Below are 16,903 nucleotides of genomic sequence, written 5' to 3'. Positions count from 1 at the left end.
GCTGGGGCCTCAAGACCTCAACCAGAGGCCTGGCCTGGCACCAGCACTGATAACCTTGTCTGGGGAAGGTTTAATGGCCTCTCTGAAGTGGGAGTAGTCTTAGCAAGCAAGAATTTACAGAAGCCAAATAGCAGAGCTAAAATTTCAAACAGCAGTATTTATATAAGATGGATGCTTCAAGGAGAGACCACGCCTTGCCTTGAGGAGCTCACTCCAGTGGAGAGAATGACTGAGAGTGGCAGATGAATGGCCTGATGCCTTAGGTTTTCATAGAAGTGTTACCGGAAGGGGACTGGCCTAGGGCCAGCTGTTAAGTGTGTGGGTTCTTGACTATGTGCAGGAAAGATTTCACAACATTGGCCCAGGTGATTTTGAGGGTACATTTATTAAAACCAGGGACAGTGATACAAGGAAGGGCCTAAGATAGAAGAAACTACAGGAGAGAGCTTAGGTGGGGTGGCTTTGGCTCTCTAGAAATGTTATAAGAAAGAAATGAGGCCTGGCAGCGTTGCTTTAGCTCACTGATAAGTCTAAGAACGGGGCGGGGTGGGTGGGAGGAGGAGAAGGAAGCGCGGGTGGTATTAGAAACAGGTTCAGGGGTTGGCCCAAGACAAGCTGTCACTGACCATTGCTCCCCTGGTTGCAAGTTTCGTAGGGTCCCTTAGAGTTTAGGAGATGCATGCCTGTGAGGGGAAAGGAAAAGACTTGGGTGTGCTCCCCAGGATGGAGAGCTCTTGCTAGGACTTTTCATTTTGAGGCTTTTTAAAGGCTGGGAGTTCAGGGGAGGTCTTAGGAGAGGATCTCAATAGAATATTCATCATGTTTATGCTGATGTGCCAAAATGAGATTTAGTCCCTTAATTAAATAATCCTATCTATCTCCCTTAGTAGGGTGATTTAAACTAATTAGCCTCTGGTTGGGGAGAAGCATAAGCCATTTACTCTTAAGAGTCTTCGGTTTAGGGAAGATAGGATTACTAGATGGTTGCAAGCTGCTTGGTCATTTATCTATCTCAGTTTCCATATTTCACTTGCCCCGAAATTTTCCTAGCTTCTTACTATCCTGCCTCAGAAGGAGGCAGATGGAATTTGGCAACATGTAGAAACGAATTTGAAACTGGGCACCCACAATTCTTGGTTCTTAACTTCTCTGAGCCTCAATTTTTTCCTGTGAAATGGGGACACCAGAGCGGTCTGAGGCTGTGCTAAGATCATGTGTCTGGCCCTGGCCGGTTTGCTCAGTGGTAAGAGATCGGCCCATGCACCGAAGGGTTTTGGGTTCGATTCCAGGTCAAAGGCACATACCTGGGTTGCAGGCTTGATCCTAAACGGGGCACATGTGGGAGGCAACCAATCGATGTATCTCTCTCACATCAATAAATATTTCTCTTTCTTTCTCTCCCACCCTCCCACTCTCTAAAATTCTGAAAGGTGAGGATTCTTAACACATTATAGCTAGTGAGACATAGTTACTGGAAATGGCTTTGCCTAGGGCCAGCCAGTAGTGTGTGGGTTCTTGACTTTGAGCAGGAAAAACTTCACAATACTAGTCCAGGTGAATTTTAGAGGACGGTTATTCAATCTGGGGAACCATGAAATAAGGAAATGAAACAATGTCTGCTTTTGGCTCACTAAAAACTCAGAGTAAAGGGGGCCTTAGTGACATGTTCAGGAGTTTTGCCTGGGACTAACTGCTGTTGTATTTGCTGCCCTGATTACAAGCCTCATGAAGTCCCTTAGAGGCATGCCTGTGGGGAAAGAAGTCTAGGGAAGGCGTGGTGGGCATGGTCCTGGGAGGGAGAGTGAGGGCTCCTTTGTCTTGATGATTTTATCTCTCTTGCAAGCAGGAATTTTAGGGGAGGTCTCAGGAGAGGGTTTCAGCAGAATATTCATCCGTTTTTCGTTTTTCGGTGTGCTCCTTCAGGGTCGTGTTCTTCACTGATTTGTCAATGTCAGGGGGTCCTTAGTCATTGCAGATGGTCCTGGTGTCACCCACCTGGTTTTGCTGCTTCTCTGGGCCTGGAGCTGAAATACAACTGAGGGCTAGACGTTATCTCTAGGGAGGTGACCTTCTGTATCTGCTGTGAATTGCTCTGCCCCTTTGTTCAGCTCTCTGTCTCAGTTTCCCTGTTCTACTCACTGGCCTGTCTCAACATGACCTAAATTATTAGTTGCCATTATTTTTACGAGAGCTTGGCTGTGGAGATGAGAGGAGTCTAGGAGTTCTACTCTCAGAAGTAGTTATAACTAGAAATCATCAGAAATTGATGACACTGGGTAGGGACAAAGGGGAACAGATGTGTGCCACAATTGTCACTTCCTTTCAATGCTGAGCACCTACTGTGTCTGTCTTCACTGCCTCACTGTGTCCCTTGGAAGAGGCTTTACTACCCTTGACCAGATGAGAAGCCTGAGGCAGAAAGGGCATGGGGTGTGAAGCCAGTTCCCCTCCTACACCAGTTCAGCTCTTTCACCAGAACCCACCTTGGGCAAATCTTTGACCCCTTCAGTTTCCCAACTGTGTTGGTGGTGGTGGTGGTGGTGGTGGCAGTGGGGAAGGGGCAGTGCAGAGTTAATTTCTAGAGGTATCTGGAGCACCAAATTTCCTACATTCAAAGTGCTTAAAATAATTTGTCTCTCTCCCTCCTCCAACTCTTCTTTTGGATGCCCAGGTGAGTGCTGGAAGGGGGCTGCAGGTAATAATAATATTAATAGAGCACCCTTTTTGAGCATTTACGAGGTGGATCGCCCTATGCTAAACTCCTTCCCTAATTCTCCCCAAACCCTAATTCGAGACTTCCTGGGCCAGATTCTCTCTTTTGGCCTCCAGCACCCATTCCATGACCAAGATGCAGAGGCCCAGGAAGGACTTCCCTTGCCGCCCCAGGGGCTTGCCCTTGCCGGGCTCCTTCCAGCCCTGCGGTAAGGTGAGGGCAGGGGCGGGACTGGGCGGGGCGTGGGGGAGGGGGTTTGGGCCCCAGTTTGGTGACTATCTACACTGGCCAGACAGATCGTCCCACACCTGCCGCCTTCCTATGGGTCAGCTGCCCCTGTGCCAGCCAGTAATGCTCCCGCTTCTGCTACTACTGGTACCCGGACTCCTGCCCTGCACAGGTGAGTGAGGAGTGCGCCCCTGGAGGACCAAGGAGTTCCTGGGACTCCTTCAGCCCGCCCTCCTCCCCAGCCCTGCTCCCCACCCCTCTGTAAGAACTCCAACTTACCAGCCCTTTCCAAGGTCCCAGGAGCCCTGCAGCCTCGAGCCCTCCTTTCTCTGGCTCACTGACACATTTCTTACCAGGTTTCTAAGAGCCTTTTCCCCAGTCCTTCCCAAGAGCTTCCACTCATCCACTCCTCCCAGGGACCCAAAACTAGGCTAGCCCTTCCCATGGGCTCGGTATCCTCCCCAGACACCCCCTCCACCACCGTAACCATCTTCAGCGACCAGACTCTCCCCATCCACCTGTCCCTGGGGTCTGAAGTGGGACTACCAAGGGGAGGAGCAGGGGAAGAAGGGACTGCCCTACCTGGATTGGGGGAAGAACATAAGGTTGCCTTCTTACCCATCCCTAGGCACCACACTTGGAGAGGTCCCCTCAGTGACTGCCCATTTCTGGGGTGCACAGGCACACATTCACAGGGAGATATACAGACACCACATCTTATACATACACACTCCCAGCCTCACCTGGGCACTTGGGTGTAGGGGTCATGGACAGACTCACAAACAGACACAAGCAAAGATACCCCAAGGAGAACACACACACACACACCCTCAGGCCCATAGGAATATAGGAAGCCCAGACAGCCTTGGCACTCCTAGCAAGGCTGCCGTGGGCAGACAGAGCAAACAGACCCCAGAGTGACCTGCCCCACCTAAGAGGGAGTGTTTTCCTTGGTTCCAAACCCAGTGCTGGGCCTCTGCCCCATGCTTGGGTTCTCCACAGGGCTGTCCCCAGGACCCTGAGATGCCAGAGTGTGGTTAGGTCAGGGTGGGGGACCTCTGGGGACAGCTGTGGGGTATAGGATTAAGACTGGGGTCCTGTCATATATGCTTAGACTGGGGCTTGGTGGACCCAGAGGTCAAGGGACCTTTTATGGAAGCCAGCTGTGTGCCAGGGCATCTGGAGCTGCCTGTGGCAGAGATCTGTCCTCCAAGAGCCCCCAGGCAGATAGCAGCACAATGTGACAGGGCTCCTGTGGTCGACCTGAGGGTGAAGCAGATTCTAGGAGGTGACAGGTGAGCTGGGTGAGGATGGGGTGAGGGCATTTGCAGCACAGGATATATGTGATGGGAAATGTAACTGGAGGAACAGGAAATGATGAGCAGGATCTATGTGGTGGGCATTCAGAGAGGACACTGGAGAGGAGGGAAGGGCAGGCTCCTGCAGGGCTTTCTCTGAAGGGTGGTTTCAGGCAGAGGTGTGGGCAGCTAGGAGCAGCACGTGGCAAATCCTGAGAGAGCGAGCTGGATTTAATTCTGGTCTGTACTCTTAAAAAGAGTCAGTGTAGTAAAAACTTGTTCTAGAAAAGAGACACGATGACTAGATGTAATGCATAAGTCTCTGGACTGGCAGTCTCAGAGCAGAGGAGAGCAGAATCCCAGGAATCAGGCAGGTCTGGGCCTGGGCGTCTGCTCTGAGACTCACCAGCCCTGTGACCTGGGATGGGTCCTTGTGCCTCTCTTAGTCTTAGTCTAAGGGGTGCACAGGCACACACTCACAGGGAGTGTGTTCTCTGATGCCCACGTCACAGAGAGTTTGGAGATGTCTGACCCTGAGCAGTGGCCCCCTCCCTGGTGACCCTCAGCTCTGTCACCCTGGCAGGTCTCCTTCCCCTGCTGTTATTGGGCAAGGAGGACTGAGCACTGGATTGGGAGTCAGAAGCCTGGGTCAGAGCCCCCAGTCAGCCAGGTTCTTGTTGGCTGTGTGGCTGTGAAAGGCAAGGGGTTCCCATTGCACCTACTGTGCACTGCTATGTGTCAGAGCCATAATTGGGCTCGGGCCACAGGGCCTCTCTGTGTGGGAGGGAGCTGTGCCTAGGCAGTGAAAATAGGAGATGGAAAGGGCCCTGAACCAGTGTCTAGAAGATGGAAGTGGTGATGATGGTGGTGGAGAGAACCAGGGACAGGGATGCCTGCACAGAGGAGCCCTTGTGGTGGCAGGGACCCTGTTTAGCTCATCTCTGATGTCCAGTGCTCATCACAGGCAATGGGACAGACATTTAAAAATATATATATATTTTATTGATTTTTTACAGAGAGGAAGGGAGAGGGATAGAGAGTTAGAAACATCGATGAGAGAGAAACATCGATCAGCTGCCTCCTGCACACCCCCTGTTGGGGATGTGCCCACAACCAAGGCACATGCCCTTGATCAGAATCGAACCCCGGGACCCTTCAGTCCACAGGCCGACGCTCTATCCACTGAACCAAACTGGTTAGGGGAGTGGTCGGCAAACTGCGGCTCGCGAGCCGCGGTTTGCCGCTCTGTTGACTAATGAGTTTGCCAACCACTGCGTTAGGGCAATGGGACAGACATTCGATGCACAACGTAGACTCTGACTGTGTCAGAAATTGTCAAGGGCAGAAGATTGGGAATCAGGGCATTCCAGGAAGAGGGCCCAGTGGTGAGATCTTTCAGATGCTGTGGCTCTGTGTCTTGTTTTCTCTTTCATGCCTGCCTTGAAGATATTGGTAATAATAGCTAGAGCTTGCTATGTGCCAGGTGCTTTACATACACGATCTCATTTCATTCTATGAAGAGAGGTGCACTTACCCCCCTAATTTTACAGATGAAGAAAACAAGGCACAGAGAGTTTGAGTAAGTTGTTCAAGGTCACCCAGCCAGGGACTAGGAGGAGCAGGATTCAAACCCAGGCAGTCATCCAGGCTCTTCAGGCCAGTGACCTTCCCCAGGGCCAAGGGAAGACTTGACCTTCAGCCTCTAACTTTTGTTTTCCCCCAGCTTCCTTGAAGTCACATGTGCACCGACGTGGGCTCATAGAACTGGCACAGACCATACACTGTGTTGGCCCCCGCAGCCCCCTGGCCTATATTAGATACGGCTGCTACTGTGGCCTGGGTGGCCGAGGCAAGCCCATCGATGCCATTGACCGGTGAGTTTATGTGTGGGCCGGGCTAGAAGGTCTCCCACCCTCTGGGGGTAGGTAAGGCCTATGAGGAAATAGCACATGGCACTACCTTGCAGGCAGAGGTCCTCCTGGGTAACATTGCCAGCTGCCCCCTCACTCTGGTTATGGGATGATTTCTTTGGCTGAAAAAAAAAATAACCCACACAAAACTGATCAGACTTAAAGTGCACCAGAAACTGTTTTGAGAACCCCTCTGAGTCCTCACAACAATCCCATTTCAGAAATGAGGAAATTGAGGCACAGAAAGATTAAGTAACTTTGTTTGGGGCCACATAGAGAGTAAGGATGTGAGCCCAGCAGTCTTGCTGGGTTCATGGCCCTTATCACTGCATTCTGCTATCATGTGAGAAGTGCCTGTTCTGTACAGGGCTGTGGACGCACATCTTTCCATGACTTCTCATTCACCCTCAGGGCCATCCTTCGAAACAGGCACAGTGGCTATCTCTGTTTATGGACAAGGGCCCCGAGACTCAGACAGGCACAGCCACTCACCGTTTCCCAGCAGCCAGCAGGTGACAGAGGATTTGATTGTCTCCTCCCTATCTTAGAGGATGTGATTTATCATTAGCAAGTCTTGACTCAGCCTTGCGCCTTCAAGGCTCTTGCTGCCGGCCATGCCCTCCCACACTGTGGTTGTCTGGTTCCTGTACATCTTTCCAGATGCAGATCAAGCATTACCCCCTCTAGGAAGGCGTTCCTGAAACGCAGCTGGGCATGGCACCTCCTCTGGCTTCCAGAATCCTCTCTTACCCCTCATCGCAGCACTTCTCACAATGCATGTAGCACTTGGTGGCTTGTCTGCTTCCCTCACCAGACTGGGAGCTCCTTGAGGGCAGAGTGAAATCTGGCTGACCTGTCCCTGCCAGATCAGCTGAGGGCTCAGCACAGAGTGGGGCTCGTGGCTGGGCGGAGATAATACCAGTGAATGAATGAATAATGGGCAGGTTTAGGGGTATTTGTGGGTGTACCTCAGGAAATTTTTCAATAGTAAATTATTATTATTATTATTATTATTATTATTATTGAAATCCTATTATGTGGCAGGCCCTGGGTTGGATACTGGTGACACTGTGAGAAATGGTCCCACATCTTAGAGCTCTGCTCAGGTGTTAACCTTCTTGCTAATGAGGGTCTCATTATAAACCTGCCCTGAAGGGAGGTTCCCTGGTTTTATGAGAGGGTGTAACAATGAGACACTCATAGCCTGGGAAGTAGGGGGCCTGATGACATTCTAGGGTTGGGAGATGGTACTTAGGCTGAGACCTAAAGGAGGAAGAGTGGGCATGCAGTTGTCCTAGGTGGAGGGCAAAGGTGGGAGGCAGGCTCGTTCTAGCAACAGAGAGGAGCGTGGTTCTGCTGGAGCTCAGAGACTAAGGGAGTGAAGCAGGCAGGGGCCAGGCTCTAGCATGGCTGGCGATGGAGGCAGTGCAGGACACACTGAGGTCAGTAGAAGTATTTCCCAAGATAGGATTCTCAGGAACAGAGTTTGGACCAGAAGATGCTCACCCATAGTCCTGGCATAGAAAGATGGCCAGGAGAGCAGCCTTCACTCACCTGCTGGTCTGCCTGTTTGCCATCCACAGGTGCTGTTATTGTCATGATTGCTGCTACCAGCATGCCAGGAAGAAGTTTGGCTGCATAACCAAGCTGCAGTCCTACCCCTGGACATGCATCAATCAGCGCATTGAATGTGGTGAGTTCCCAGCAACACCCACACCAACCTTCCCCAGAGTTCCTGGGGGCATCTGCTTGTAATAACTTACTACTGCTTCCAACTCCCCATAGACCGTGCTTTGGATTGATCTAATATAAATAATCGTTAATGCTAAACACATAAAAAATTAACAAAAACAAACCCATTTATTTATTTAAAAAATATATAGTTTTATTGATTTCAGAGAGGAAGGGAGAAGGAGAGAGAGATAGAAACATCAGTGATGAGAGAGAATCATTGATCGGCTACCTCTTGCAAGCCCCCTACTGGCGATTGAGCCCACAACCCAGGCATGTGCCCTTGACTAGAATTGAACTTGGGACCCTTCAGTCTGCAGGCCGACGCTCTATCCACTGAGCCAAACCAGCTAGGGCCAAAGAAACCCATTTCTTTTCTGTCTGGACAAAAATGGAAAAAGAGAGAAATGATACCAGATATAAACCACCTAACTGTCCATCAGATGGGGCCCGAGTATATAAACCCATGATGTATCCTCACTGAAGGATATCCTCAATGTGGAAGACTGCAGCCTGGAGAAGGGATAAGGTAGAACCATATGCTGACATGGAAAGATGTTGAGTGAAAAAGCAAACTGCAGAATGACATGTTCAATAAAGCACCACTGTGTTAAAAAGAAAAACTTGCAAATACTACCATGCTACTTTTTATAACTACATGTGGACGCTTGCAAAGCTCAGAAAAATGTAAAGATACACCCCAAACTGAGGATGACTGTGGTCATTTCTAGGGACAGAATCAGGTTGAGGGGAGTGATGGTAGGAGGCAATTTTATGTTCTCTGTAATGTTTCCATTTTTTAAAAAAGATTACCTTCATGAATTATTTGTGAATTAAAAGTTAAAAAGAAAAGGAATATACAGACTGATGGGATATATGCAAATTACTTTCACGTGTAATGAAACAAAATTAAAAAATGTGGGTGGAGGATGGATGGACAGATTACTTTCTTAGAGATGGTATTTATTAGTGGGGTGATTAGTATATCTCATTGTGGTTTTTATTAGCTTTTCCCTAATGATGTTGAGCATCTTTTCATGTGCTTGTTGGCCATTTTTATATCTTTGGAGAAATGACTATTCAGGTGTTTTGCTCATTTTTAATTGGGTTATTTGTCTTTTTGTTGTTGAGTTATAAGAGTTTTTTTTTTTCATTTCAATAAATCTTTATTGTTCAGATTATTACAATTGTTCCTCTTTTTCCCCCCATAGCTCCCCTCCACCCGGTTCCCACCCCTGCTCTTACCTCCCCCACTCTATCCTCATCCATAGGTGTAAGATATTTGTCCAGTCTCTTCCCGCATCCCCCACATCCCTTTCCCCCCCGAGAATTGTCAGTCCACTCCCTTTCTATGCCCCTGATTCTATTATATTCACCAGTTTATTCTGTTCATCAGATTTTTTATTCACTCGATTTTTAGATTCACTGGTTGATAGATATGTATTTGTTGTTCATAATTTTTATCTTTACTTTTTTCTTCTTCTTCCTCTTCTTAAAGAATACCTTTCAGCATTTCATATAATACTGGTTTGGTGGTGATGAACTCCTTTAACTTTTTCTTATCTGTGAAGCTCTTTATCTGCCCTTCAATTCTGAATGATAGCTTTGCTGGGTAGAGTAATCTTGGTTGTAGGTTCTTGCTATTCATCACTTTGAAAATTTCTTGCCACTCCCTTCTGGCCTGCATAGTTTCTGTTGAGAAATCAGCTGACAATTGAATGGGTGCGCCCTTGTAGATAACTGTTTTTCTCTTGTTGCTTTTAATATTCTCTCTTTGTCTTTTGCTCTTGGCATTTTAATTATGATGTGTCTTGGTGTGGTTCTCTTTGGATTCCTTTTCTTTGGGTTCTGTGGGCTTCCTGGACTTGTAAGTCTATTTCTTTCACCAGGTGGGCGAAGTTTTCTGTCATTATTTCTTCAAATAGGTTTTCAGTATCTTGCTCTCTCTCTTTTTCTGGCACCCCCATAATTTGGATGTTGGTACGCTTGAAGTTGTCCCAGAGGCTCCTTACACTATCTTCAACTTTTTGGATTTTTTTTTCTTTTTGCTTTTCCGGTTGGGTGTTTTTTGCTTCTTTGTATTTCAAATCTTTGACTTGATTCTTACGATCCTCTAATCTGCTGTTGGATCTCTGTATATTATTTTTTATTTCAGTCAGTGTATGCTTAATTTCTAGTTGGTCCTTTTTCATATCCTCGAGGGTCTCACTGAATTTATCGGCCTTTTCTAGAAAATTCTTGAAAAACCTTATAACCGTGGTTTTGAACTCTATATCCAGTCGTTTGCTTTCCTCCATTTCTTTCATTTGTGACCTGTTTCTATGTCTCTGCATTTTGGCTGCTTCCCTGAGTTGATAGAGTGGCTTTGTGTGCTAGGTGTCCTATATGGCCCAGTGGCTCAGCCTCCCCAGTTACCTGAGGTGGACACTCTTGGTGCACCCCTTTGTGGGCTGTGTGCACAGTCTTGTTGTAGTTAAACCTTGATTATTGTTGGTATCACTGGGAGGAATTGATCTCCAGGCCAATTGGCAGTGAGGATCAGCTGTGTCTATGATGGGAGAACTTCTGTGCTAGAGACACCCTTATGAGGCAAGACTTGCTTCAGTGGGGCTTTGGTGCTCACTGAGTCTGCCCCCCTGAGTGTGTCCCTTATGGATCTGAGGAGTTGTAATCTGGATGGTCCCACTTGACCCCTGGGTACACTGGCTTTTGGATCTCCAAGGAGGTGCTAATTTAGCCTCTGCCTGAGGCCACCCAGCAGGAACTACAGAGAGATCTGCAGATTCCTCTTCTTTGTTTGGGTTTTGGAGGTGCCCAGATGAGGCCCAGCTGTGAAGCAATGCAAGCTGCTGTGGGGCCTTGGGCCTTCTTTTGGATGTTCTGGGTCTCACTGACTCAGCTACAGTTTGTTTAGATTTCAAAGGACCAGGCCATTCATATGCAAAAGCCTCTGCGAATAGCTTGGATGGGGTGGAGTCTCAGGGCAGAGCAAACAGCAATGGCTTCCCGTCAGCCCTGCCCTAACAGGCACCGGGGTCTCAGTGTCCCTCGGTAATTCCTGCAAGCACCTCTGAGAGAAAGCCGCCCTCGAGTTCCGCCCGCTGCCAGACAGTCCAGTTTCTCCCCATATGAGTCTGGGTCCCCAGAGTCTCGCCCGAAACTGGAGTTCAGAGCAGTCGGGAGCTTGTGTCTCCCTCCCGCTTGAAAAAGCCAGCCGCGTACTCAGTTGCCAGCCCTTTCCAGGCACGCGCCTCCGTGCCTCTGCCTTTACTTCTGCAGCTCCTCTGAGTCTCAGTGTGCTTTTCTCTTTGCTTCTAGTTGTAGAATTTCCACTCAGCCAGCCTTCCTGTGGTTCTGGATGATGTCCGTTTTGTCTTTTAGTTGTAGTTTTGAAGTTGTTGTGCGAGGCAGCAGTTCAGGTGTTTATGTATGCTGCCATCTTGGTTTCTCTCCAAGTTGTAAGAGTTTTTAATATATTCTTGGTACTGCATCCCTATCAGATATGTGATTTACAAATATGTTCTCCCATTCTATAGGTTATCTTTTCATTTTCTTTCTTTTTCCTTTTCTTGTTAATTATCACCCGAGGATATTTTTCCCATTGCTTTTCAGAGAGAGAGAGTGGAAGGGAGGGAGACAAGGGAAGGGATAAACAGAGATAGAGACAGGGGAGAGAGAAAGAGAGAGAGAGAGAGAGAGAATGTGAGAAAGACACACCCATCGGTTGCTGTCCCCCCAACCCGGGGCAGGGACGAACCTGCAACACAGGTACTTGCCCTTGACTGGGAATCGAACCCTGGACCCTTTGGTGCTCAGGCTGACCCTCTAATAACTAAGTCACACCTGCCAGGGCTGTTTTCATTTTCTTGAAAATGTTTTTTGTTAATGTTTTTATTGATTTTTAGAGAGAGAGGAAGGGAGAGGAAGAGAGAAACATGGATGAGAGAGAAACCTCATCGATCAGCTGCCTTCCACATACCCCCTATTGGGGATCGAGCCCAACATCTGGGCAGGTGCCCTGACTGGGAATTGAACCAGTGACTTCTTGATTCATGGGTTGAGGCTCAGCCACTGGACCACATTGGCCAGGGCTCTTTTCATATTCTTTTCTTTTTTAAAAAAATAGATTTTATTGATTTCAGAGAGGAAGGGAGAGGGAAAGAGAGATAGAAACAGCAATGATGAGAGAGAATCATTGACTGGCTGCCTCCTGCACTTCCCCTACTGGGGATCGAGCCCACAACCCAGGCATGTGCCCTTGGCCAGAATTGAACCCAGGATACTTCAATCCGTAGGCTGACGCTCTATCCACTGAGCAAAACCTACTAGGGCTCATTTTCTTGATAATGTCTTTTATGTTCAAAAGTTGTAATATTGGCTCTAGCTGGTTTGGCTCAGTGGATAAAGTGTTGGCCAGTGGACTAAAGGGTCCCAGGTTTGATTCCAGTCAAGGGCACATGCCTGGGTTATGAGCTCAGTCCCCAGTGGGGGGCATGCAGGAGGTGGTCAATAAATGATTCTCTCTAATCATTAATGTTTCTATCTCTCTCTCCCTCTCCTTTCCTCTCTGAAATCAATAAAAACATATTTTTTAAAAAAGTTGTAATTTTGGCCCTGGCTGGTTTTCTCAATGGTGAGAGCATTGGCTCTCAGACTGAAGGGTCTTGGGTTCGATTCTCAGTCAAGGGCCCATACCTGGGTTGTGGATTTGCACCTGTCCCCCACCCCCACCCTCCACCCCAGTTGGGGCATGGGTAGGAGGCAACCAGTAGATGAGTCTCACATCGATGTTTCTCTCTCTCTCTCTCTCTCCCCTCTCCACCTCCCTCCTTTTCACTCTCTCTAAAAATCAATGGGAAAAATATCTTGAGGTGAGGATTAAAAAAAAAAGTTGTAATTTTGATAAAGCCCAATTTTTCTGTTTTGTCTTTCTTTTTAAGGCCTCATCTGATGATATTTTCCCCTTTGATTTTTAAAGAGAGTGAAAGGATTTAATCCACATGTGGGATTAAACCTGCAACCAAGGTACATTTCCTTGACTGCGAATGGAACCCAGACCCTTTGGTCTGCGGGCCGATGCTCTAACCACTGAACAACTGGGCAGGGCTATTTTGTCTTTTATTGATCATGTCTTTGGTGTCCTATCTATGAATCCATTGCTAGATCCAAGGCCATGAAGACTTATGTCCCTGTTTCCTTCTAATAGTTTTATCATTTGTTGTTGTTTTTTTGTTTTTTGTTTTATTTTTTTTTGTTTACCCCCGCCCCCAACCCCTAGTTTTATCATTTGAATCTTGCATTTAGGTCATTGATCCACTTTGAGCTAATTTTTGTATATGGTGTGTGGTAAAGGTCTAACTTCATTGTTTTGCATGGACTATCCAGTTGTCCCAGTACTGTCTGTGGAAGAAACTCTTCTTTCCCTTGTTGAAAATCTCTTGGCCCTAGATCAGTGGTTGGCAAACCACGGCTCGCGAGCCACATGCGGCGCTTTGGCCCCTTGAGTGTGGCTCTTCCACAAAATACCACAGCCCGGGCGAGTCTGTTTTGAAGAAGTGGCATTAAAAAGTTTAAGTTTAAAAAATTTGGCTCTCAAAAGAAATTTCAATTGTTGTACTGTTGATATTTGGCTCTGTTGACTAATGAGTTTGCCGACCACTGCCCTAGATGGATGACCTCTCCGGTCCTCAGTTTCTTTACCTCGAAGATGGGTGTAGCAAAGATGAAACAAGGGTTTATAATGTGATACGCAGATTGGACAGAGGTTACTACTGTCTCCCATCTCCTCTCCTCCCTCTCTCTTCCTGATCTGAACCTCTCTCTGACCCACTACCTCCCACTGGAGAGAACTGAGGTTCTGGTGTGACTTTCCACTGGAACCCTAGCTCCTGCAGCATGGTCTGTTCCGGAGGAAAGAGGCAGCTAAGTGTTACTAGAAGGATGGTCTTAGATAGGCACAGATCCTCAGCCATATCTCCTCAGTATGACTTAGGAGCTGGCATAAGGACAAGGCTGACTTCATATTGAGAAACAATATTAGTGTTTAGGACTGAAAGTGGCCCAGACATCATTTCGTCCAGCCCTCTCATATGGAGTCGGAGAAATTGAAGCACAGGGAAAGAAGTGACTTGCCTGACGTGGTGGTGATGTGCCTACTCCTGGGCACATTCCCTGTCCCCAAACTGCCCCTTCTGGTGTGGGCAGGGAGGAGGTGAAATGGGCCTTGAGTTGGAAATCTTAAAAATCTTCCCCTTCTTCCCTTCAACTTGCTCCTAACCATGTTAAAATGGAATTTGTAAAATATTTGTTGATGGAGTCTGTGCCTGTTTACAGAACTGCCCTCCCTGAACCAAATGAAGAGAACCAAAGTATGTATTATACATTTTTGACTAAAAATATTCTCTTATTCTGTTTGGAGATATTCTGAACATAGTTGTTTATTTAATTACAGGTGTGGCCCATTTTCCATTTATGGGCCTGACTTAAATATATTTTAAAAATGTTAAGCATATAATAATATTTACTGGCAGGCCTTTATTTTAAACTTAACCCATGGGAGCTATTTTTCCTTTTAAATTTTTATTATTCTTGAATAACATGTTGCTATTAGGTTCCTGAGGCTATAGAGTAGTGAGACCAAGTCTTGCTTTTGAAAGAATCTTTCTTGCTCAGAGATGAGGGTGGGAACAGAAGGGAGGTACAGGAGCTGGATCATGAGATCCTGGGCTGGAGTGCTGGTCCACCCCTTTCCAGCTCTGTGTCCTTGGACAAGTTACTGAATTCCACTGAGTCTCCCTCACTTTACACATCCATAAAATGGGAATAGTAAAAATTAGATGCAGTGTTTGTGTGAGAATTGGAAATGATGTATGGTTTTTCCATATTCTCTCAACAAATATTATTGAGAATCTATTCTGTGCCAGCCTCTATGATAGGTTTTAGGTAAGACAAAGAAGTGTAGGCCAGCTGGTATATGTAGCTCAGTGGTTGAATGTTGACCCATGAATCAGGGAGTCATGGTTTGTTCCTGGTCAGGGCATATGCTGGGGTCGTGGGCTCAATTCCCAGTAGTGGGTGTGTGGGAGGAGGCCATTAATGATTCTCTTTCATCATTGATGTTTCTCTCTCTCTCTCTCTGAAATTAATAAAAACATAAAAAATAAAAAAGAGAAGTCTGAAAGGAGGAGAATGGGAAATTGTCTCTGTGCCAAGTGCTTTTATAACTGCTGTGTCAGAAAATAAAGCAGGTGAAGTACTTAACCTGCTACAACATGGATGAACCTTGAAAATGTGATACAAGGAGCTAAGTGCAAGAAGCCAGGCACAAAAGGTCACGTGCTATATGATCCCAAGTGTATACAATATCCAGAATAGGCAAATCTATAGGGACAGAAGGCTGACTAATGGTTGACAGATTCAGGAGAGGGGTATTGGGGAACAACCTCTTAATGTGTACAAGATCTCTTTGGGGTGATAGAAATGTTTTGGAACTAGATAGAGGTGATGGTTACCCAATATTATGAATGTATTAAACCCCACTGATTTGTGCACTTTTAAATGGTAAATTTTGATATGGGAATTTTTCCTCAATAAAAAAGCAGGGATGCAAGGTGGGGGCTATTCTTTTATATTGAATAGTCAGATTAGCTGGCAACTTTAGGAGGTCAGCTTCAGCTTACTAGTGCCTCCTGTGTCCCCTGCATTTTACCGATTTGGTCTCTTTCCATTCTCTCAACAGCCCGCAGAAGTAGGTACTATTAGTATCCCTGTGTTGCACTTGAGGAAACAGCCTAGGGAGCATGAAGTGATGTGTCTACAGGTGCATATCTACTACATTCAATGTTGATTGAGTGCAGGTTCAGTGCCAAGTCTCTCCTGGGCACTTGACGTAGGCTTCCTCACCCAGGCTTCCCAGTAATCCTGCAAAGTGGATAATGCCCCATTTTAAATGAGGACTTGATTCATTTAGGCAAGATCACACAGCTAGAAAGCAGCAGAGCAGGCATTAAAAAAAAAAAAAGGCCTGGATGGTTCCCTACTGCTAGTCTCAATGGATCCTCAAATGAAATTGTGTAATATTGATAGAAAAGAGAAGCTAGCTCAAATGGACTTTGGACTCAGCATTTCAAAATACTTCTCTGACAACTTCATTTCCTTTTCAGCAAGATGGGGCCAATATCATTCCCTCCTGGAGTTGCCCTGACGATGGAGATCACATAGTGAATTGTCAAGTGTCACACACATACAATTTATGACCCTTACTGCCAACAATGTTACTAGTTTCCCTCATGTTTATCCTCAAGTCTCTGCAAGTTCCTGCTCTAACCTCAGTTTCCCCATTTCTTTCAGGACCAGCAGAGGATAAATGTCAAGAACTCTTGTGCAAGTGTGACCAGGAGCTTGCCTACTGCTTAGCCAAAACTGAGTACCATTTAAAGTACTTCTTCTATCCACATTTCTTATGTGGGCAGGACCCGCTTAAATGTGACTGACTAGTTTGACTTGAAATGTTTTGCACAAGGAAATAAAACTCTTTTTTTTTCACTAATTAACAGCCATATTCAGTTCACATTCAGAGGGGAACTGAGTTAAAGTGTTAAAGCTGCAACTTGTGTTTGTTCTTCCTCCTTCTCCAAACTTGGGGCTGGAGCCTGTTTGGTTGCCAGTTTGACTGAGGTCAAAACACCCTATTTACAAACCCATGACAGTGTTTGTACCTGTATTGGATCTGGTACCATGTCTGAGGTTCAACTTTTATGAAAAGGCTGAGCTTGTCTTCTAACCTGCTCTTGATGAACAAATACCTGCTAAGTGCCTGGCCTTGTTCTAAGTTCTGGGTTGAGGCAATAAACAAGATGACCACACGATACCATCCACCCTTGTGAAGTTCAGGTCTAGTAATTGTTAGCTCAAGAAAGAGTATTCTTGCCCATCCTACTCCACCTTTAAAAAAAAAATCCTCAACCGAGGATATTTTTTCCATTGAGTTCTAGAGAGAGTGGAAGGGAGGGAGGAAGTGGAGA

At 46.7% G+C, this 16,903-nt stretch overlaps 1 protein-coding gene across 1 annotated transcript; it reads left to right on the top strand.

Annotated features, from left to right (window-relative positions):
* Positions 1–3,034: 3,034 nt before the first annotated feature.
* PLA2G10 (phospholipase A2 group X) lies at positions 3,035–16,372 on the top strand (the record flags this gene model as incomplete). The annotated part of the gene is made up of 4 exons (XM_080677900.1): positions 3,035–3,113; positions 5,963–6,113; positions 7,733–7,842; positions 16,230–16,372. 4 exons carry the CDS (start codon positions 3,035–3,037, stop codon positions 16,370–16,372), a joined length of 483 nt encoding a protein of 160 aa, XP_080534026.1.
* Between the last annotated feature and the right edge of the window lie 531 nt (positions 16,373–16,903).

Source organism: Plecotus auritus (genome assembly GCF_963455305.1).
Source record: "Plecotus auritus genome assembly, chromosome: 7".
Taxonomy (NCBI): domain Eukaryota; kingdom Metazoa; phylum Chordata; class Mammalia; order Chiroptera; family Vespertilionidae; genus Plecotus; species Plecotus auritus.
Note: the sequence above shows the minus strand (reverse complement) of the source record. Positions and strands in the feature narration are given on the sequence as shown.